This window comes from Caretta caretta, chromosome 15 (assembly GCF_965140235.1).
Source record: "Caretta caretta isolate rCarCar2 chromosome 15, rCarCar1.hap1, whole genome shotgun sequence".
NCBI lineage: Eukaryota > Metazoa > Chordata > Testudines > Cheloniidae > Caretta > Caretta caretta.
The window spans coordinates 26,653,476-26,676,543 of NC_134220.1; the positions used below are offsets into that span (position 1 = coordinate 26,653,476).

General features: G+C 41.7%; 1 protein-coding gene across 4 annotated transcripts in view; it reads left to right on the forward strand.

The window, feature by feature from the left end:
- The window catches only part of TMEM120B (transmembrane protein 120B), a 41,905-nt gene that overhangs the window by 9,862 nt on the left and 8,975 nt on the right, over window positions 1–23,068 (forward strand). The window contains exons 3-8 of one of the 4 annotated variants that reach the window (XM_048821985.2): window positions 3,205–3,321; window positions 4,287–4,346; window positions 6,769–6,864; window positions 10,984–11,073; window positions 19,401–19,798; window positions 22,794–22,826. In XM_048821985.2, coding sequence (XP_048677942.2) covers window positions 3,205–3,321; window positions 4,287–4,346; window positions 6,769–6,864; window positions 10,984–11,073; window positions 19,401–19,798; window positions 22,794–22,795 — 763 coding nt within the window. In that variant the 3' untranslated portion in view covers window positions 22,796–22,826. Of the gene's footprint in view, window positions 1–3,204; window positions 3,322–4,286; window positions 4,347–6,768; window positions 6,865–10,983; window positions 11,074–19,400; window positions 19,799–22,793; window positions 22,860–23,068 lie in introns of those variants that run through there. The other 3 variants (XM_048821984.2, XM_048821987.2, XM_048821988.2) reach the window with 3 other exon arrangements.

Sequence of the window (23,068 nt, forward strand, 5' to 3'; positions counted from 1 at the left end):
TCCTAAAAAGCGAGCCGCCTTAGGTTATCACAGCGGTGTAAATTTTGATGTAACTACTACCATAATAGATTCATAGAAATAGAAAAGACCAACTAGATCATCTCGTGTATCCCTCAAGAGCCAATACAGAATTGCTCCCTACAATATATTTTGTTGTAGGAATATTTTTATACTGTAGGACTGCATTGCCATCAGGCTGTTACCTGTAGTTTTATTAGTAAGATAAAACTCAGTTCCATCTAACTATGGAAAAGTCATGTGAATTCGTTGGTAGCCATGTAGTTGCATCTGAAGGTAAATTTTAATCCTCAGTGGTATTCTTCCAATATGGTGTTTGGATACCCAACTCCCACCAACAACATTGGCTTATTGGGGACTTTAATATACTTCTAAAAGAGGAATAGTTTTTTAATCTTTTTTTTTTTTTTTTTTTGAGATTTAAAGCTGATATTGTAATATTTGTACTGGCTAACATTTGCTTCCCAGTTCATCAAATATTTATCTTTTAGAGTTACTCTGTGTTAGATCATATGTAAGCATTGATTAACCACCAGACTAAGATACATTTTTAAAGAGAAGGAGATGAGGACTTGATAGTGTTCTACTACATGGACTTTTAGTTATCATCTACTAATATTTCCTTTTCAGAATTTCCTGATGTGACCCAATTTATTGTCCCATTTCCAAGTGCTCAAGTGGTAAACGTTGAAAAATGAACTCCCCTTTCCTTCTGTTCTACCACTACAAAGCAATACTCCTGAGGACATTCTGCACCAAAAAAAAAAATTTCTGCACACAATATTTTAAAATTCTGCAAATTTTATTTGTCAAATAAATGTGGAGGCTCCAGCATGGCATTGGGGAGCACAGGCCACTGGCTGCACAGAGGTGGGAGATCACTGTGCAACCTCTTCTCCACCCCGCCAAGGACGTGGACTCAGCGGTGAGGCTGCACCCAACCCTGACGCAGTGCAAGGACCTGGCCTGCCCCAGAAACGCTCCAGGGGCCCTGCCCTCCCTGTGTCAGCTGCATCAGGTGTTGGCAGGCAGGCTCAGTAAGGCAGGATCCAAGTGTGGAGGGGCTTAGTGTGGGGGGATCCAGGTGTGAGTTGAGAAGGTTTTGTCTGGGGCAATCTGGGTGCAGGTGGCTCAGTAGGGGATCTGGATGCGCAGGGGCTTGTTGCGGGGTTTGGGGTGCAATGATAATGGGACTCTGTCAGGGGGTCCAGGTGAGAAGGTGTTTGGGGCTCAATGGGGGGGGATCTGGGTGTGGGGGGCTGAGTAGGGGGTCTAGATGCTGAGGGAGTGGGGCTCAGTGGGGTGGGTATCCAGATGCAGCTGATTGAGGCTCGATAGGGTGGGGATCCAGGTGTGGGTTGCTCGTTGGGGTAGTCCAGGTGCAGGTGGAGAGGGGCTCATCGGGGGGTTCTGAGTGTGTGTGGGGGGGAGAGGATTGGCGGGAGGGTCAAGGTATGCGGGGGTCTGGATGCATGGGGATTAGGCAGATGGAGAAGCAGCTCTCTGTACAGGGATCCCTCCCCCTGCAGCTGAGGAGCGATGGGTGCAGGAGGTGGGGGTGGGGAGTTTGCAGAACTTCCTGCCACTGGAGGAGAAATCTGGGGATGGGTCTGTCCCATCCCCAGATGCCGTGAAGAGGAAGTCCCGTCCTCCCTAGCCCAGCTGGGACTAGCAGCTAAACCCGGCACAGGGTAGGAGCCACCAGTCGGGTCTTCCCCTGTCCTGCCCCATGCCCCCACAGTGATTTACCCCTCTGCCGGCTGCCCCAGGCACCTGAAACACACTGCTGGGGAGGATCTCCTGACTGCTCTTGTGGCTTCCCTTTGCTTCCCTTTCAGAAAGTAATTTTTCTGCGGGGAAGCAAAAAAATCTGTGGGGGACATAAATTCTGTGCATACACAGTGGTGCATAATTTCTCCAGGAGTAAAAGGAATCTGCATTTTTCCCCTTTGTTTTGAGCACTGGCAGGCTGTTCCCTATCTGTTCACACATTGGTAGTTGCAACTGGAATAATCTCTTAGCAGAGCTGGGCAGTAACTTAAAAAATCCACAGAAGTGTCATCTTGCTTTATAGTTTGGAGATTACATTTGTTCCTCCTCCTCATCCCCCTCAAACTTTCTCTCCTTTGGTACAAAGCAGTGAGCTCCGTATGACAATCTATTTTAGAGGTTTTTTAAAATGTCCATCATTGCACTATTTCAGCACTTAGCTCTTCCTTCTATTCAGAAGAACTTTGTGTGCTGAGCAGCAGTATGATTGAGATTAGAGTCACAAAGCAGTCAATGGAAAGCCCTCCTATTGCTCTAATATTGTCTGTATTCAGCTGTGCTTAAACTGGCACCACCTGCTGTCCCCAGAGCTGCTGATTTCAGTAGAGGGGAGACAGCAGGAAGAGCTGATCTGGAGGTTCTTTTCCCCTGCCTTCCTCCATCTAACATACATTAATTGTATAGGGACCAAATCGATCTCTTGGATTTAAATTAGTTAACATCCTTTCACTTGAGGCTCTGTAGGCTGCATGATGTCACTTTGAAAGGCTATACAGTGTGGGCTTGTTGGGGTTTTTTTTCCCCTTCAGATTGCCTTTTATGAAGTTTATGGTCCGGATAGAGATTTTTCAATTTAAAAGCACACTCAGATCAGTTTCGAATTTTTAAAAGCAAGCTTTTATAAAATACCTATAAGACTATTTTAAAAAATTAAAGATAATGAAAAGTTCCTTTTGAAAAGGGATTGATAACATTACTTAGCAGTTTTTTGGAATCGAAACATATTGCAGCTTGCTAATGAACTGAGAAACAAAAAGCAAAATTGATTAGAAATTTTCACATTAGGTTATAATCATTGACTAGTCTTTCTGTTGCTCAAGCTGAACATAGTGTGAAAGTAAAGAAACAGTGTAAACAGATTTCAGAGTAGCAGCCGTGTTAGTCTGTATCCGCAAAAAGAAAAGGAGGACTTGTGGCACCTAAGATGAACAGAGGAAAGTAAGATCTTATTTTTTCAGTTTTAACAGCCAAAGTTTAAAGGTAAGCTCTTGCTGTTAGAAGTGCTGGTAAGGAAATACCTTTTTTTTTTTCTTCTTCTTCTTCTTCTTTTTTTAAAGTTACCATGTTTAAGCTGATTTTTATCCCCTTTAAAATCCATTTTGTAAAAAGGGATCTGTGTTTTCACCATCCTCGCAGGTGCAAACACAAGTCTAGTCCTGAAGAATCTGATCTCATACAGCAAATTAACACCCAGATCAAAGACAGGCAAAATATATTCTTTGACATGGAAGCCTATTTACCAAAGAGAAATGGGTATGTATTTATTAAAAATTAATCTTCCTAATATAAAGCTGCTACAAGTTTTAGATCTCTTCTAAAAGAATTTAACAGATATATCTGCAAAGAATAAGAGGAAAGCAGAAGGTAAATTGGTAATATAGTAGGTTTCAGAGTAACAGCTGTGTTAGTCTGTCTTTGCAAAAAGAAAAGGAGTACTTGTGGCACCTTAGAGACTAACCAATTTATTTGAGCATGAGCTTTCGTGAGCTACAGCTCACTTCATCGGATAGCGCAGTGGACTATTTGATGTTTAATCACATTCCTGCTTGCGGGAGGATTGAAATGGAGAGGGAAAGATGAATCAGAAATAAATTTCACTTTTGAAAGAAACTATATGGGCTCTAAGGCTTGGCAAACCTGGAAATTTGTTATTCAGAATATTCATGTAAATGCTCCCGTATTACAGTTATAATTGTATTGGCTTTTGCTCTTTGGTACCAAGAGAGCTCTCATCTGTGGTACTCTGTCTTAACAGTACTGGGATGCCATTCATGGGCTGCTTCTTGCAGATGTAGCTATCTTGCTGTGAAAATATTAATCCAGTTTCCCCATCCCTGATTTTCACTGTTGATTCATAATTTCTCCTGATCCCTATCACTACAGACAGTAAAGAGGCCTCCCACCAGAAACTTTTTATCTGTCTTACTCCTTAAAATGTTGATTTAAAAAAAAAAAACAAAAAAACAACACCACACCAATCACCAACTAATATTGGGGATCAATTTGAAGAGAGTACTGATATTATTCCTAAGGCACCATTTGCATTTTATACGAATTTCTCTAGTTTCATCTCTTGCTATAATTAAAAAATCTAGACCACAATATGCAGTATTGCTTACTGGAGTTGGAACATCTTTCTAAATCTAGCCTGTGGGGCAGCAGTTCTTTTGTATTAAATTAAAATGGACTGATCTGTCTTTGGATGTTTTGTCTTTCAGTTTGTACTTAAATCTGGTATTGGGAAATGTGAATGTAACTCTTCTAAGTAACCAGGCAAAGTAAGTGGGGTTTTTTTTGTTTACAGTTGTTCCCAGTTAGTAGAAGACAGATATTGAAGTACAGCATAGGTGATTTTTTCCCCATAGCATGAGCAGGGTATTGGCCCTGCAAGATCAACCAATAGAGCTATGTATTATTCAAAATACTGTGCCAGATTATCCATGTAATTCCACTGAATTCAAACTGACCACTTGTTTTTAAACAACTAGTTTAGTATGTGGGGGCCACACACATGGACTTATACTGGAGAAGAGCATAAATTGTGACTTTTTTTCTTTTGTAACTGTAAAAATAGCAGTGTGATTCCAGCTATATTGGGTCTCAGTGGCTTCCAGAGAAAATTTGATCCATTTATAAATAGAAAAGGAGAAAAATACATATATTTAACTGCCAGTCCTGAAACTAGCCCTTTGAATTTTAATTAAGCTGGTTCTCTCTGGCTTGTACCTATATCATCAGTAATAAAGAATCTGCAGATGAGACTGTGACCTCCCAGTTAAACATCTGTAACACCATTGTCTTCAAGGTATTCACTGTGAATCCCTATTGTGAGACCATGTTAAGGACGGGTATTACTGAGGACAGAGTATGACCCTGGAATTGGAAGTATAATTATCGTTTGGAGTAGAAATGTGATGTGTTGGCAGTTGGGCTGCCTAAGCTCTGGTTCTGTCTTCACCACAACCTGTTTAACCGAGGTGAAACAAAGTGTAAAATGTAATACAGCATGAATCATTATTAGACTGCGTCTCAGGGATGCCGTCTGCAACCCGCAAAGACTAAATAGGTTCCCTCAAGGGTCCATTCTAGCTCCAGCACTTTTCAACCTATATACCAGCGATATTCCACCAACATACTGCCGCACGTTCATGTTACGTGGATGACCTTGTGCTGGCTACTCAGGCTTCCTCATTTGAAACCTCAGAAAAGATTCTAGAACAGGACTTTAAAAGCCTTTAGAAATCTGTTTCTAGGTGGTTAAAGCCAAAGGCCTCAAACAGTGGTCTCAGCTTTCGATTTGAATAGTATGCAGGCCAAGAAGACATTAAACATCAATTTCTGTGGGTCACTGTTGATGGATGATCATAATCCTGGATAACCCTGAACTGCACACTCAGCTTCCGTCGCCACCTTGAACAAACCAAAAGGGAAACGAAGGCCAGGGTCAACATCATACAGAAACTTGCAGGAATATCTTGGGGAAGCAACACCTGCACACGCCAAATGTTGACACTAGCCCTGCTTCATTCCACAAGGAAATATTGTGCCCCAATTTGGAGCCAAAGCCCCCACACAATTTTAGTGGACCCAGAAATTAATGCTGCACTGTGCATAATCAGTAGCACCCTCGTGTCCATGCCATTTCCATGCCTATCAGCATTGGCTAACATTGTGCCAGCACATATCTGACAAGATGCTGCGACAGTTAGAGAGAACATAAAGATCATGGCAAATACCACACTACTGCTCCACTATGACATAAAACACACACGCACACCCGCCACTGACTAACACTGAGAAAACCCTTCTGGTCTCGTGCCACAGCCCTCCGGAGCAGAAGACCAGGATGTTCGCAGAAGATGGTCTGAAGCCTGAGTGGTTGCCAACATACCAAACAGAAATCTAATCCATGACCCCAACTGTGCAAGTGCTGGGCTTCTCCTCCCCACGGCATATAGGGACAGCACCCGACATGGAAGATATGCATACTTACTCCATAGAAGGAAATTGAGGGAATCACCGAACTGTGACATGGTGCAAACTGTCGGCAACATCACAGATGATTGCTCATCCTGGAAGAGTCACAGCCATTCAGGAGACACCCCTGTCTGCTCTGAACTGGATAAAAGACCTTAAGATCCAGCTGTAGTCACATAGTTGCTTTCACTGTTCCACTATCGTCATACAGAAATAGTTGTCTCATAATATTTACTTATCTCGCAGGGTGTTGAGATTGAATTAATTCATGTTAATGAAGAGCTTTATTAAAGTGAAGCCTCTCTCAGTGGTGCCATATAAGTACAAAGGTCTTACTGCTATTATACCATGCTTGCATTTTCTCAGTGGGAGGAAAATGGAACAGTGAGCTACATGTGTGGTGTTTTTTTGGGGGTGGGGGGAGAGATGAGGAAGAAATGTTCTTCAGGATTACTTTAAAGCTTGTTTTTGTGGTGTGTCGTCTCCCGCCCCCCCCCCTCCCATGACAGTTGATAAGAAAAGCACCCAAGAAAAAAACTATGAATATTAGTTAAAGAAGTTTTTTGTCTTTGGACAGATAGAGTGTTAAGTGTACTACATGTAAGTAGAATGGGAACTCTACTTGTAGAATGTAAATCAGTTTTAAAACCACAAATATTTAAATGTTTTACTTGTTTTTAATGGCAGAAATATTAATACTTTGACATTATTTTGTCATCCCAGGTTTGCCTACAAAGATGAATATGAAAAGTTCAAACTTTATTTGACAATAATCTTGTTACTTGGTGCTGTAGCATGCAGGTTTATTCTTCATTATAGGTAAGGCAGTACTTTTATTTCTGACTAAACACTTAAATAAAAATATAGTGTTGAATGTTGAGTTAGAAACCACTATCTTCTCTGCATCTCAGAATCAGAATTTAACAAACAGAACTGCTAACTCTACTGTGATTAGTGCAGAATTCAGAGTTAAGAGGTGCCATCAAGATAAATCCTAGTGCTGTCCTGAAAACACACTTGTGAGTAGTCCCATTTTCTTCAATGGAGCTATTTATGTACATAAAAGTTATTCATGTGGAAATATTTGGAGGATCAGGCACCATATCTTTTAAAACCAATTTCCTTTCCTTTGCTACTAGTAGCACCATAAATTATTACAGCTGAAAGCATTTTTAAATTTACTATTTAATAGGGCTGTCAAGCAATTAAAAAAATTAATTGCGATTAATCACATTGTTAAACAATAATAGAATACCATTTATTTAAATATTTTTGGATGTTTTCTACTTTTTCAGATATATTGATTTTTACAGTGCAAATATTTGTAATCAAAATATACACTTTGATTTCAATTACAACACAGAATACCAAGTGTACAGTGCTCACTTTATATTTATTTTTTATTACAAGTCTTTGCACTGTAACAAGACAAAAGAAATAGTATTTTTCAATTCACCTAATACAAGTACTGTAATGCAATCTCTTTATCATGGATGTTGAACTTACAAATATAGAATTATGTACAAAAATACTGCATTCAAAAATAAAACAATCTAAAATTTTAGAGCTTGCAAGTCCACTCAGTCCTACTTCTTGTTCAGCCAGTCGCTCTGACAAACAAGTTTGTTTACACTTGCAGGAGATAATGCTGCCCACTTCTTATTTACAGTGACACCTGAAAGGTGAGAACAGGCGTTCTCATGGCACTTTTGTAGCTAGTGTTGCTAGATATTTACGTGCCACATGCGCCTACTTCAGCCGCCATTCTAGGGGACATGCGTCCATGCTGATGATGGGTTCTGCTTGAAAACCATCCAAAGCAGTGCGGACCAATGCACGTTCATTTTCATTATCTGAGTCAGACGCTACCAGCAGAAGGTTGATTTTCTCTTTTGGTGGGTAAGGTTCTGTAGTTTCCATATTGGAGTGTTGCTCTTTTAAGACTAAAGAAAGCATGCTCCCTACCTTATCCTTCTGAGATTTTGGAAGGTACTTTAGATTCTTAAATCTTGGGTTGAGTGCTGTAGCTATCTTTACAAATCTCACATCGGTACCTTCTTTGCGTTTTGTCAGATCTGCAGTGAAAATGTTATTAAAATGAACAACATGTGCTGGGTCATCATCCGAGAGTGCTATAATATGAAGTATATGGCAGAATGCGGGTAAAACAGAGCAGGGGACATACAATTCCCCCCCAAGGAATTCAGTCAAAATTTAATTAACACTTTTTTTTAAACAAGTGTCATCAGCATGGAAGCATGTCCTCTGGAATGGTGGCTGAAGCATGAAGGGGCATATGAATGTTTAGCATATCTGGCACATAAATACCTTGCAATGATGGCTACAAAAATGCCATGCAAATGCCTGTTCTCACTTTCTGGTGACATTGTAAATAAGAAGAGGGCAGCATTATCTCCTGTAAATGTAAACAAGTTTGTTTACATATCTATTCAAGGGACACCATCATGGGGCCTAATCACACCAGCCACACTATCAGAAACTCGTTCACCTGTGCATCTACCAATGTGATATATGCCATTATGTGCCAGCAATGCCCCTCTGCCATGTACATTGGCCAAACTGGACAGTCTCTACGTAAAAGAATAAATGGACACAAATCAGACGTCAAGAACTATAACATTCAAAAACCAGTCAGAGAACACTTCAATCTCTTTGGTCACTCGATTACAGACCTAAAAGTGGCAATTCTTCAACAAAAAACCTTCAAAAACTGACTCCAACGAGAGACTGCTGAATTGGAATTAATTTGCAAACTGAATACAATTAACTTAGGCTTGAATAAAGACTGGGAGTGGATGTGTCATTACACAAAGTAAAACTATTTCCCCTTGTTTATTTCCCCCCCTACTGTTCCTCACACGTTCTTGTCAACTGCTGGAAATGGCCCACCTTGATTATCACTACAAAAGGTCCCCCCCCCCTCCCCCCGGCTCACCTGCTGGTAATAGCTCACCTTACCTGATCACTCTTGTTACAGTCTGTATCGTAACACCCACTGTTTCATGTTCTCTGTGTATATAAAATCTCCCCACTTTATTTTTCCACTGCGTGCATCCGATGAAGTGAGCTGTAGCTCACGAAAGCTTATGCTCAAATAAATCTGTTAATCTCTAAGGTGCCACAAGTACTCCTTTTCTTTTTGTTTGTCTGAGTATCAGAGGGGTAGCTGTGTTAGTCTGTATCCACAAAAACAACGAGGAGTCCAGTGGCACCTTCATGGGTAAAAAAACCTACTTCTTCAGATGTATGAAGAAGTGGGTTTTTTACCCACGAAAGCTTATGCCCAAATAAATCCGTCAGTCTTTAAAGTGCCACCGGACTCCTCGTTGTTTTTGTTTGTGTGAGCGATTGGTTGAACAAGAAGTAGGACTCAGTGCACTTGTAGCCTCTGAAGTTTTACATTGTTTTTGAGTGCAGTTATGTAACAAAAAAAAAAATCTACATTTGTAAGTTGCACTTTCAGGACAGAGAGATTGCACTACAGTACTTGTAGGACGTGAATTGAAATACTATTTCTTTTTATCATTTTTACAGTGCAAATATTTGTAATCAAAATATACACTTTGATTTCAATTACAACACATAATACAAGAGATATCTATAGATAGATATATCTATGAAAATGTAGAAAAACATCCAAAACATTTAATAAATTTCAACTGGTAGTCTCTTGTTTAACAGTGTGATTAAAACTGCGATTAATCGTGAACTGCAATTAATCGTGATTGATTTAATTTGAGTTAATCGCATGAGTTAACTCAGTGGATCTCAAACTTTTTTTACTGGTGACCCCTTTCACATTGCAAGCCTCTGAGTGCAACCTCCCCCCTCCACTCCCCCAATAAGTTAAACACACTGTGTAATATATTTAACACCATTATAAATGCTGGAGGCAAGCGGGGTTTGGGGTGGAGGTTGACAACTCGCGAGCCCCCTAGCGGGTCCCAATCCCCAGTTTGAGATCCCCCACGTTAACTGCAATTAACCAACAGCCCTATTTAATCATTTGTTTATTTATGTATTTAGCTCAGCTTGGACAATGCTAGACTCATTGGGGTTTTTTTGTTTTTTCTTGCTGGTGGTAATGCACTATGACAGCATTGTAATTTTGGGACTGCAAACATTGCAGGGGAATGTGCAAATCAAAGCAAACGCTGTCCTTTCTAAAAGTAAATTAAAAGCAATGAAAATGTCTCTGGCATTGTACAACTTCTTGTATTTAATTGTGAGCAAAACTTGAGCCTGGCCCTCCTGTTAAGCTCCCTTTTAAATCTGCCATGAATGCAACATCATTTGTTAAGGATATAATTCCCTGGAATGCACAAATGCTCAGGGTTGTTTAGACTTTTTAAACTTTAGGAAGTCAAAATAGAGGAGTTTTTCAGGTCTTGAAAACAGAGTACAGTGCTCTACTGTGTTGTTAGTTGATTGGATTTATATAGATCTAATCGTATCTGCTCATTAAATTAGCCTGAAAATGCCTGTGTAAATTGGATCATCTGCTTCTTCTATGGAGCACTCCCTCCTTCAAATGGAATTAATGTCATCTCTACACACCTGCTCATCAACCTGGGATCCCAAGTCTTTTTTTTTATCATATAGCACTTTCCCAGTCTCCCAAAGTAACAGAGTCTATTTCTTCCCTTCCTCCCCTCCTCCCCCCCCGCAAAAAAAATTTGCATAGTTGTTGAAGAAAAGACAAGGTGTAGGGGTTATGTAGGGGGGTTTTCAGCAGGACTAGTCATGTGTAACATTAAGCATGTACCTAAGGGTTTGGAGGATCAGGGCCTTAATGTCTGTGGTTTCACACAAACTATTTTTCACTTACACAGTTCTTGGGGTAGGGAGGAGAATAATCTTGAAATGGATATTTATCGTAACAAGATTTGCTTGTTTTTGTTACTCTTTTTTTAATAGGGTGACAGATGAAGTGTTTAACTTCCTGTTGGTGTGGTATTATTGCACATTGACAATAAGGGAAAGCATTCTCATCAACAATGGATCAAGGTACCATATGTTATTCCAAAGTAATTCAAAGCACAGGATTCATTTAAAACAAAAAGGCAAAGATGGTTTGTTGGAATCCCAGTGGGGTTGGGATAAAAATCCTGCTAAGTCCTTTTTATTTGACCCTTTTGAACATCCATTTCCAAACACACACATCCACTTGGGGGTGAGAAAAACAAAGGCAAGTTATGAAGAAACTGTGCCTTGATCCCTTACACCAGAGTGCTGAATGTGCTTATATTAATAAACTAGTTTTTAGTGAGTTAGTAATAAGCTAGTTTGTCTTTATAGACACTGAACTGGCAGGGTTTCCTGCGAATGTGAAAGATTGACAGTCTAAATATGCTTTAATTTTGCACTTTCCTTTGACTACCTCCTCACACCTTTAACTCAGTCTAAGGTGACACTATCATAAGCATAAGACATAATTGAAGATCATCTGCATCACTGATTTCATCTCCGTGCAGATGTTAGATGCCACCCTCATAATTCAATAATATATACATTCTCTGAGACTACAGTTGATCTTAAGAACATAAGAATGGCCATACTGGGTCAGACCAAAGGTCCATCCAGCCCAGTATCCTGTCTACCGACAGTGGCCAATGCCAGATGCCCCAGAGGGAGTGAACCTAACAGGTAATGATCAAGTGATCTCTCTCCACCATCCATCTCCACCCTCTGACAAACAGAGGCTAGGGACACCATTCCTTACCCCCCATCCTGGCTAATAGCCATTAATGGACTTAACCTCCACGAATGTATCCAGTTCTCGTTTAAACCCTGTTATAGTCCTAGCCTTCACAACCTCCTCAGGCAAGGAGTTTCTCCAGCAAGGTTGACTGTGCGCTGAGTGAAGAAGAACTTCCTTTTATTTGTTTTAAATCTGCTACCCATTCATTTCATTTCGTGGCCCCTAGTTCTTATATTATGGGAACAAGTAAATAACTTTTCCTTATTCACTTTCTCCACACCACTCATGATTTTATATACCTCGATCATATCCCCCCTTAGACTCCTCTTTTCCAAGCTGAAAAGTCCTAGCCTCTTTAATCTCTCCTTTATATGAGACCCGTTCCAAGCCCCTAATAATTTTAGTTGTCCTTTTCTGAACGTTTTCTAATGCCAGTGTATCTTTTTTGAGATGAGGAGACCACATCTGTACACACTACTCAAGATATGGGCGTACCATGGATTTATATAAGGGCAATAAGATATTCTCCATCTTATTCTCTATCCCTTTTTTAATGATTCCTAACATCCAGTTTGCTTTTTTGACGGCCGCTGCACGCTGCATGGACATCTTCAGAGAACTATCCACGATGACTCCAAGATCTTTCTCCTGATTAGTTGTAGCTAAATTAGCCCCCATCATATTATATTTATAGTTGGCGTTATTTTTTCCAATGTGCATTACTTTACATTTAATTGGGGATTGGTCCTGCTTTGAGCAGGGGGTTGGACTAGATGACCTTCTGAGGTCCCTTCCAACCCTGATATTCTATGATTTATCCACATTAAATTTCATTTTCCATTTTGTTGCCCAATCACTTAGTTTTGAGAGATCTTTTTGAAGTTCTTCACAGTCTGCTTTGGTCTTAACTATCTTGAGCAGTTTAGTATTGTCTGCAAACTTTGCCACCTCCCTGTTTACCCCTTTCTCTAGATCATTTATGCATAAATTGAATAGGATTGGTCCTAGGACTGACCCTTGGGGAACACCACTAGTTACCCCTCTCCATTCTGAAAATTTACCATTTATTCCTACCCTTAATTTACATAAGAGCCTTTGGTGAGGGACCTTGTCAAAGGCTTTCTGGAAATCTAAGTACACTATGTCCATTGGAGCCCCCTTGTCCACATGTTTGTTTGACCCCCTCAAAGAACTCTAGTAAGACATGATCTCCCTTTACAAAAACCATGTTGACTTTTGCGTAACAATGTATGTTCTTCTATGTGTCTGACAATTTTATTCTTTACTATTGTTTCAACTAATTTGCCCGGTGCTGATGTTAGACTTACCGGTCTGTAATTGCCAGGATCACCTCTAGAGCCATTCTTAAATATTGGCGTTACATTAGCTATCTTCCAGTCATTGGGTACAGTAGCTTCTTTAAAGGACAGTTAATAGTTCCACAATTTCACATTTGAGTTCTTTCAGAATTCTTGGTGCCATCTGGTCCCAGTGCCTTGTTACTGTTAAGTTTCTCAATTAATTCCAAAACCTCCTCTAGTGACACTTCAATCTGTGACAATTCCTCAGATTTGTCACCTACAAAAGACGGCTCAGGTTTGGGAATTTCCCTAACATCCTCCGCCGTGAAGACTGACACAAAGAATTCATTTAGTTTCTCTGCAATGACTTTATTGTCTTTAAGTGCTTCTTTTGTATCTCGATTGTCCAGGGGCCCCATTGGTTGTTTAGCTGGCTTCCTGCTTCTGATATACTTAAAAAACATTTTATTACCTTTTGAGTTTTTGGCTAGCTGTTCTTCAAACTCCTTTTTGGCTTTTCTTATTACATTTTTACATTTAATTTGGCTGTGTTTATGCTCCTTTCTATTTACCTCACTAGGATTTGACTTCGACTTTTTAAAAGATGCCTTTTTATCTCTCACTGTTTCTTTTACATGGTTGTTAAGCCACGGTGGCTCTCTTTTTTTTTTAGTTCTTTTACTGTGTTTTTAATTTGGGGTATACATTTAAGTTGAGCCTCTATTATGGTGCCTTTGAAAAGTGTCCATGCAGCTTGCAGGGGTTTCACTCTAGTCAGTGTACCTTTTAATTTCTGTTTAACTAACTTCCTCATTTTTGTATAGTTCCCCTTTCTGAAATTAAATGCCACAGTGTTGGGCTGTTGAGGTGTTCTTCCCACCACAGGAATGTTAAATGTTGTTCTATTATGGTTACTATTTCCAAGCGGTCCTGTTATAGTTACCTCTTGGACCAGATCCTGCGCTCCACTCAGGACTAGATCGAGAGTTACATCTCCCCTTGTGGGTTCCTGTACCAGCTGCTCCAAGAAGCAGGCATTTAAAGTATCGAGACATTTTGTCTCTGCATTTCGTCCTGAGGTGACATGTACCCAGTCAATATGGGGATAATTGAAATCCCCCACTATTACTGAGGTTGTTTTTTTTTTATTTTGATGGTCTCTCTAATCTCCCTTAGCATTTCATCGTCCCTATCACTGCCCTGGTCAGGTGGTCGATAATAGATCCCTACTGTTATGTTCTTATTAGGGCATTGAATTACTATCCATAGAAATTCTATGGAACATGTGGATTCATTTAAGATTTTTATTTCATTTGATTCTACATATAGTGCCACTCCCCCACCACCCACGACCTGTTCTGTCCTTCCGATATTTTTGTACCCTGGAATATCTTAGCCAAAAGCCTACAGAGAAGACTGTATTTTTGTAGCTTTCCAGAATCCTTGTATTTTGGAACTGCATTAATATCTCTCACCCTTCTTTCAAAATCACAGTAGAAACTCTGATTCCATACTAAAAAGGAATGCAGAGAAGCCTAACTGTGGTCTAGATTTATAATGTGATTTATCTGGTTGTAGAAATAGATAATGAATGCATTTCCAGCTCTTGATAGAGGTCGATTATACCATGTAGAAAAACATATATCTAAACTACAATGGGGGGGGGGGGAATCCAATGTTAAAGTAGATATAATTTAATAGCAGTAAAAATAGTACACACTTATTAAAAATAAACTAAAGCCCCCAAACACTATCTCTCTCAATAACCTCATAGTCTAAATTGTTTTTTATTTCATGTTTCCTCTTTAAAAATGTATGCTTTCAATATAAATATCCTAAATTATTTGCAGATTCATTTATAGCTGGAGTTGCTCTTCGGAAGTTTCCAGTATTGCCAATTCAAGTTACATCATCACCATGAAAACTGCTATTGTTCCTCAAAATGTATATACTTAGTCACACCTAACTATAATGCTAGATGCTACAAATAACTGGAACATTACTATAACTGAAAGAAACGCATGAAAACGTTTCTCTGTTTTTCAATTTTGGTTATTTTATGCATTTGACAGCTCTTTGTGCGTAGCCAGTTTCATTGTTCCCCTTATAGTCAGTCAGCCTCTCTTGCTGAAGAGACTTTTATAAACATCAGTGGAGGAGCAGAAAAATCTCTTGAATCTTACTTCAAAGGAATTTAAAAAATAATAATTTCATAGTATTTAGAGCAGTGAATTTAAAAAACAAAACAGAATCTCTTTCCCCCCGCCCCCAAACAAAAAAAACAAAGAAAAGAAAAACAGGTGACAGTCAGTCAATCGAAGATGAATCAAGTTGACAGTGTCCTTTTCAGTCAAACCATGTTAGGGAATAACCTTGCACTTCTAGGGGACCTGATGACGTGACCTGAATATTCTTTCCTCCCCCCCACCACCCCGAGATCTTCAGATTCCCTGGTCTGAGTGGTAGAAATTGTAGTTGCATCCCCAGAGTCCTATAGCATTCCAAAGAAGCATTACTACCGATGGCTTTGAACTAGGGATGTCCTGCGTTCCCTTCCTTATGGCTGGAAATATAGCCGCTAAAAAACACACGCAACCTCCGGGAGACATGACACAACACTCTGCAAGATCACCTTTTGCTTGATTTTTGTTGTTTAAGCCCTCTGTATATTCCACAAGCCATCAGTGCAAATGCTGAGATGTGCTGTGCAGCATACACTTTTAGCAGTGATTATAGTGAGTGCCATTTCAGGACCTCTCCCAATGTCCTAGTAGCCAGCCAACTCGCATTCCTCAAGTGCCTGGCTAGAAAGGACAATAATGGGGACTTATTCACTCAGTTGACTTCATTATTTCTTCTGTACACTGGTGTAACGGAGACACAAATTGGGGCTCATTATTGCTTGTGAAGTCAGATCTGATGGCCCCCTGCTGAGTTGCTACTCATCCATTGTAGATTGGCCCTCACAAGGGAAAACGCACACACAATCTAGACAATGAATACACACACGCGCGCTACTGCTGTATTAATTGGTTCTCTCTCTAATTTGGCTTGTTTGCCACACTTTGAATAAGCAAAACTACTTTACTTCAACTTCACTTATGCATCCTTGTCCAATAAACACTACCCTGGGGAACCAAATGGCTTATAAATTCCCTCTTAATTGAACTTAATACATGAGTAAACCAACTAAAATGGTGGTGGTAGAAGACTTGTGTTGACAGCACGCTATGCATATAATTAAGCAGTAATGAATGAGGTGCAGAATGTTTACTAAGGTTTAATGACCAACTGGGAGGAGTTTATGGCCATTTATTTCAATCAGTCACTTTTCCAAAGCCTTGTACTAAAGTAATTTCTCCTATTACATACTAAAAAGCGAGAGGCAGAGAACCTCCATGTGTAGTGGTGGTTGAGGGGTGTGTACACATTTCTGGGGAAACTCGTGCCTAATTAGCGAATACTATTGCTTGCAGTCTTCAGAGATGATTCATCCAGGTTGATCTGTATTACCGGTGAAGCTACAACGCTGTGAATATAATCACAGCGTTGTAGCAACAATTAGTTTTATGCCAGTATGCTGGTACTTATAAAAGTAACAATTGTAGCCACAGAACTGTTGTTAAAAATCCCTCTCATGTAAGATAGAGATTTTGCTTCTAGTTTCATTTCAGGAAAGCAGTTGTCTCTAGACCAGTGGTTTTCAAACTGCGGGTCGCGACCAAGTACTGGGTCATGGGGGCTCTGGTCAGCACCACCGACTGGGCCGTTAAAAGTCCCATTGACAGTGTTGCCCAGCTAAGGCAAGCTAGTCCCTACCTGTTCTGACGCTGCACTGCGCCCCGGAAGCAGCCAGCAGCAGGTCTTGCTCCTAAGTGGGGGTGTATGGGGGAGGGCAGCACAGGGCTGCAGCTGTATCACCGTAATGTTTCAGGTGTAAACAAGCCCTTACAATCGTGAATTAAGCTTCACAAACCCTCTGTGAAGTAAAGGAAGTGGTGGTCTCATATTCTACAACGAGGGAAACTGAAACACAGAGACATTAAGCAACTAGTCTGAAGTCATGCGCAACCAGGAATTGTCCCAGTCTTGCATGTTAGTCACAGCACCAACAGTTTCCTCATTTAAACAGCTCAACATTGGCCTAATGCTTCCAAAACTAACACCATTTCAATATCTGAAACTAACCTATCCCATTGTGATATTTGTATATTTCTTGATTACGCCTCAGTAAAGTCTGGCGATATTCTTTTGTTTTAAATTTTTGAAGCTTTCTCTTTATTAATATTATAAGAAACTCACTCAGTAAAATCAAGACTGAAGTTAAATTTATTTGTATAACATTATAGGAATGTACATAGTAGGTAGCACTTACAATATCTTGGCAGCAGTCATGATTCTATTAGACAGTGCTTTGATTGCTACTTTCCTCCCATGCTAGACAGTCTGTCAGCATTTAAGATGCTTCCTACCTCAACTCCCTTCTCAAGCTAGTGCAGGTGTTGCATAGATAATGCTGTCTAGAATAGAGTAATGGGAGCTTAGTCTCCTGCCTAATTCTCCTCCTTGCTGAGAGATACTGCATTGTACAAATGCACCTCCCTTCATGCCTAAAGATGCTCTAGTAATGAGTTGTATCTGCTTGCAGACTTCAAGTAGTCAGACTAGTGCGCTATGTTGCTTCCTTTTGGCCTGGTTTACTCTGCAAAGTTAGGTCAATGTAAGTCCCCTTGCATTGACCTAGTTGTGCGTGTCTCTACACTTAAATTGGTCTCCCATTGATTGTAAGCTCTCCATTATGCCAGCATAGTAACACCACCTCCCTGAGTGGCGTTGAGTCGTGGTCAATATATTGAGGTCAATGCAGTGCAAGTGTAGACATTGCATTCCCTACGTCAACCCTAACAGTCCTCCAGCAGCTGTCTCACAATGTCTGACATTGATCATTCTGGTCACAGTTGTGAATTCTGCTGCCCAGGGGTCATGGAGACCAGAAGACTTCTCTTGCCCTTTAAATCCCTGCGAAGTTTTGAAGTTTTAAATTTATTAATGCCTTTTCCGGATTGTTCATCTTGGCGAGGACACAATAACAGAGGGCTTCAAGGTGTGCAGCTGACCATGTCGGCTATATGCTTCCACTTGGAGTAGACCGGTGATATTTAATCTCATGGGCCTGTGGGGAGAAGAGGCTATGCAAACACAGCCACAAATCAGCCATAGAAACGTGGACATCTGTGGGCAGATTGAATGGGGGATGCAGGAGAAAGGGTATGACAGGGAGCAGCAGCAGTGCTGTGCGAAAGTGAAGAAACTGTGGCAGGCATACCAGAAAGCCAGGGAGGCCAACAGTCCACTTGATGCTGAGCCACAGAACTGCCACTTTTACAAAGAACTGCATGCCGTACTTGGAGGAAACCCCACCAGCATCTTGCACGCCTCCAGGGAGCCTGAGGCCCCTGGTTTGAACAGCGCGGAGGAGGATGGGGGGACGTGTGACCGTGGGTGGGGAGATTGTTGAGCCGTGCTGTGAGCCAGGACCTGTTTGAGACTCCACAGTCTAGTCAGTGCTGGCAGTTGAGCACAAGTGAACCTGATACAGGGGAAAGAACCTTGGGTAAGTGTGTAAATGTGTTTCCCATTACAGTGATGGTGCCCCCAACTTAGCAGAACGTAGCTCTTGACTTGCCTTTAATTTATTTGTACTAGAAGAGCTAGTGGTCCAACCGGTAAAATCTGCTTTTCATTCCCCTATGGAGTTAGGCGGGGGGCTCCTTATGGAGCAGTTTACGTACCTGGGGTTGTCCCTTGAATTCTTCTGAGAGATCTCGATGAAACTTCCACAGAGGTACTTTGCAATGTTCTCCAAAAGGTTTCTAGGGACGGCAGCCTTATTTCTTCCACTGAGGTAGGACCCTTTTCCATGCCAGTCAGCAATAATTTTGGGCACTATTTCGTAAACAGGTTAGCAGCATCCTGGCCCAGGCGGCTTTGGAATGCCAGGAGCAACTATGTTATCTGTGCCTTTGTTACTCTCAGGAGTGTGAGATCAGCTGAAATCCCCACCATCTGTGGAAAGTGGTGACCGTGTTCAGTGCCATGGCCATATACTCAGTTTCATGCCACTGGGCCATTCCCACGTCATTTCCCTCAGCCCTGGCCAGCCATACTCACCATGTGAGTGGGGCCGTGAACAAGCACTCCGAAGCAGAAGTGTCAATAATCGTGTCTTGTTTAAAACCTTAGGAGAGCAAGGGAAGGGAGTTCTGAACCTTAACTTTTGCTTTCTGTTGTACCATTGTCAGTATAGTCACCTCTGTCTGTTTTATCTGCAGCTGCTTGAGGGGCTCCCAGATCAGGAGGAGAAAGAAGAGAACTTGGGATGATGTGTTCAGTGAGATCCTGGAAGCCAGAGCTGTGTCAGACCATGAACAGAGGCCCTGGAGGATGAATACTGCAGACTCTAGGGAGAAAGGTCCAGGAGCTGGAGAGGGAGATGCACCAGGACGTAACGGAGCTTTTCCAACAGCAAACACAGATGCTGTAGACACTTGTGGACCTACAGGGTCCACAATCCCAGGCTCATCTCCCTTTGCAGTCCCTGGAGAACTCCAGAATGGCAACTCCCTACATTTCTACACCCACTCAACATTCCACATGGCATCAGGGATACATCCCTACCCCTCCACACTGGGGGACATCATGGACAAACACAACTTCAGCTACAGTTGCTGTATGTATAGCTAACATGGACATGAATGTTCTGTCCCCTTCTTTATGCTCTGTTCCATAAATTTATTAAGGTTGTAATATATTTGCTTTTAACTTTCACAGATTTTTTTTTTCCTTTTTCTGAAGTATGGTTACTCAATAAAATTATTATTTGGAAAATAATTCCTGCAGAATGGCTGGCAGTACTGAAAGCACCCACTTACTTGTGATTGTACACTTTTGTCATTGATCTTATGAGCTATGATTATTACACTGTGTTTGACATAAATGTACAGCATGCACCACAAAAGTAATAGGTACGCATCTATGAATGCAACACTGACCATGCACCAAGTGCCACACAATTCCTAACAGGTTCCCAAACCTCAGGGCTGGGCAGAGCACAGTACACCACAACACATCATTGTGACTCTGTTAAGTGCTCTTTCAAAGCCTCCCTGAGTTGTGTAGCTCCGTGTTGTGCTTTTCTGATCGCCCTTGCGTCAGGCTGTTCCAATGCAGCAGGCGGCCATTCCCCCTCCGCCCTGGCAGCAACTTTCCTTCCTTGGCGTCACAGACGTTATGCAGGATGCAGTGGGCATATCCCCATCGAGATATTATTCTCTCTGAGATCCAATCTTGTGAGTAAACAACACCAGCATCTCTTCAGGCTACCAAAAGCACATTCGGCTGCTGTTATGCGCCCACTTGAGCCGGCAGTTGATTCTTTCCTTGGTGTTGTCGAGGTGTATGGTTTACGGCTTCATGAGCTATGGGAGCAAGCAGTAGACTGGGACCCCCAGGATCGCTAATGGCATTTCAACGTCCCTAAAGGTGAAGGGGAAGCCCCTGCCTGGAGCTTTCTGAACAGTCCTGTGTTCTTAAAGGTGCAAGCATCATGTGCCTTTCCTGACCAGCAAACATTGATGTCGGTGAAGTGTCTTGAGTGAGCTACAAGAGCTTGCATAACCACAGAAAAATAGCCCTTTCTGTTGATTACTCTGTGGCAAAGGGGTGTGGTGCCAGAATAGGGATATGCATGTTGTCCATTGCTCCACCCCCAATTCCGGAACCTCATTGCTGAAAATCCATCCATTTTGGCCTGCACGCTGCCAAGAGTCACAGTCCTGAGCAGGAGACTATTAATGGCCCTTCACACTTGCATGACAGTGGTCCCCCACAGTGGATTTTCCAACTCCAAAATGATTTCTCACAGCAGCAATCCAGTGTTGCAAGTTTCCACAGTGCGATTGCCACTTGGTTCTCCATTGTCCGTGCAATTCCCTTTGTAGTGTCCCTGCACTGGAGAGCTGGGTTGAGCTCAGCACACAGATCCAGGAATGTGGTCTTGTGCATCTGAAAGTTCTGAAACCACTGCTCATCATCCCAAATCTTCATTATGACGTGATTCCACCAGTCGGTGCTCATTTGTCAGGCCCAGAAGTGGTGCTCCACCACTTGCAGCTGTTCCATGACTGCCACCAACAATCTTGAATTGATTCTTGCTGTGGCACACAGCAATCTGACGTCCAGGGCATTGTCCTGTTCCCTGTGGTTCTTGTCGTTCTGCAAATACTGGAGGATTGTGCGTTTTGTGCTCGCAGTGCGCGTGACAAGAGTGCAGAGCTGTGTAGGCTCCGTGCTTCAGTCACACGTAGTGGACAGCAACAAGTCCTGTGTGCGTTCGTGGGACTTTCAAGTCCTGTGACGTTATAGGGTGGAGAAAGTTGGATGCTGGGAAGTGGACCTCTTGCTCCCAGTTCCCTGTGTAACTAGTTTCTGCCCCACCATGCATTGCCAAAACTTACCGAAAGACAGTGCGGTGGATGGTGGTGAGTTGCATGCTGAGATGCTTACAGTACAGTGTGCTGTGCATTGACACACGCACTCCTGGTGAGTACTTGCAGCACTAATGCAAGGCACCAAGTATGCACGCACACAAGCGATGTACCCAACTGTGGCAGCTTTATGCCACCGTAACTTTGGTCGGCAAAAGTTTGTAGTGTAGCCGTGCCCTTTCACTCGCTCACCTCGTGAGTTCCCTTAATGCGTTGCTGGTGCAACTTGTGCAATATCAGTTAGAAAAACAAAGTGTATGTGGGGGGGGGGTGTTTGTGTAGGTTCTGCCTCTGAACATCATCCCCTTTCTTCTGTGTGTGGGTTCAGCAGAACATCACATCCCTTTTCTGTGTGTGTGTGCGTGCGCAGCAGAACATCACTCCATTTCTTGCTGCACACAGTCACTTCTATCGCATCCTCTAAAATAAAGTAGCTTGCAGGCCTAAGGCTGCCTGGATGTTGCTGGTTAGGCAGGTGGTGCCCAGAAGAGGCTCTAGGCTGATGTTTGGGGTGTGTGTGTGTGTGGTAATGGCACTTACTCACACTTCTAATGACTTTCTGCTATTATTACATAATTGAAATATAGTGGGGTGGGGTTCAGTGACCTCTGAGAGCATCACTGACAAAATGTATCCTTTATGTGTGCTGAGGAAAATGGAGAGGCCAACGGTGTGAACCCAGAATGGAGAGCCATTGGAATGTTCTTCCTGATGGGATCTGGTTGGGGAAGATTAAGTCTGCTGCTCACTGGTGCTTTTTTATGACTGAAAATGAATGGGAACTGTGGGCTTTCTTGGGATTTCTTGCAATTTCGTTGACTGTTACAATTGTGAACTGTAGAAATAAAACAATGGCTGCTTTTGCCTCCCAGTAACATTGAATAGACTCTGTATTTAATCTCACAGTAGTAGATTGTTTTGACTTAAGACTGTGATGTTCCTGTTTTTCAAACCTCACTTATTTTATACTGATTGATTTATTTATTTATCCTAGCTCAGGAAATGATTAGTACTGATCTGGCCAAACTATTTTAGCACATTCTGCTCAGACTGATAACTGTCTCCAGCTTATGCCATCACGTTCCATCTCAATATCGAAAGGCTGGCTTTAAATTTAGGGTGCATGTTTGTGACTTTCCTCCCTACTCTTCTTAATTACCTGTTTTCTTTTCTTTTAAGGATTAAGGGCTGGTGGGTGTCTCATCATTATGTCTCCACATTTCTATCTGGAGTAATGTTAACATGGTAAGTTTTCTCTTTACTCTGCTGACAGATTTTCATTAATGGTTTTAAACCCTCCTCGGAGACATCTAAAGTGGCCTGATATAAATGTGTTTTCCCAGGCACTTGCTGCAGCTTTGTGCCTTACATGTTTTCTCTGCTGTGACATTTGGAATGATAAATATAGAGCTACTGGAGAGTTCACAGCTACAGCTCCATTAAAACAACACCTC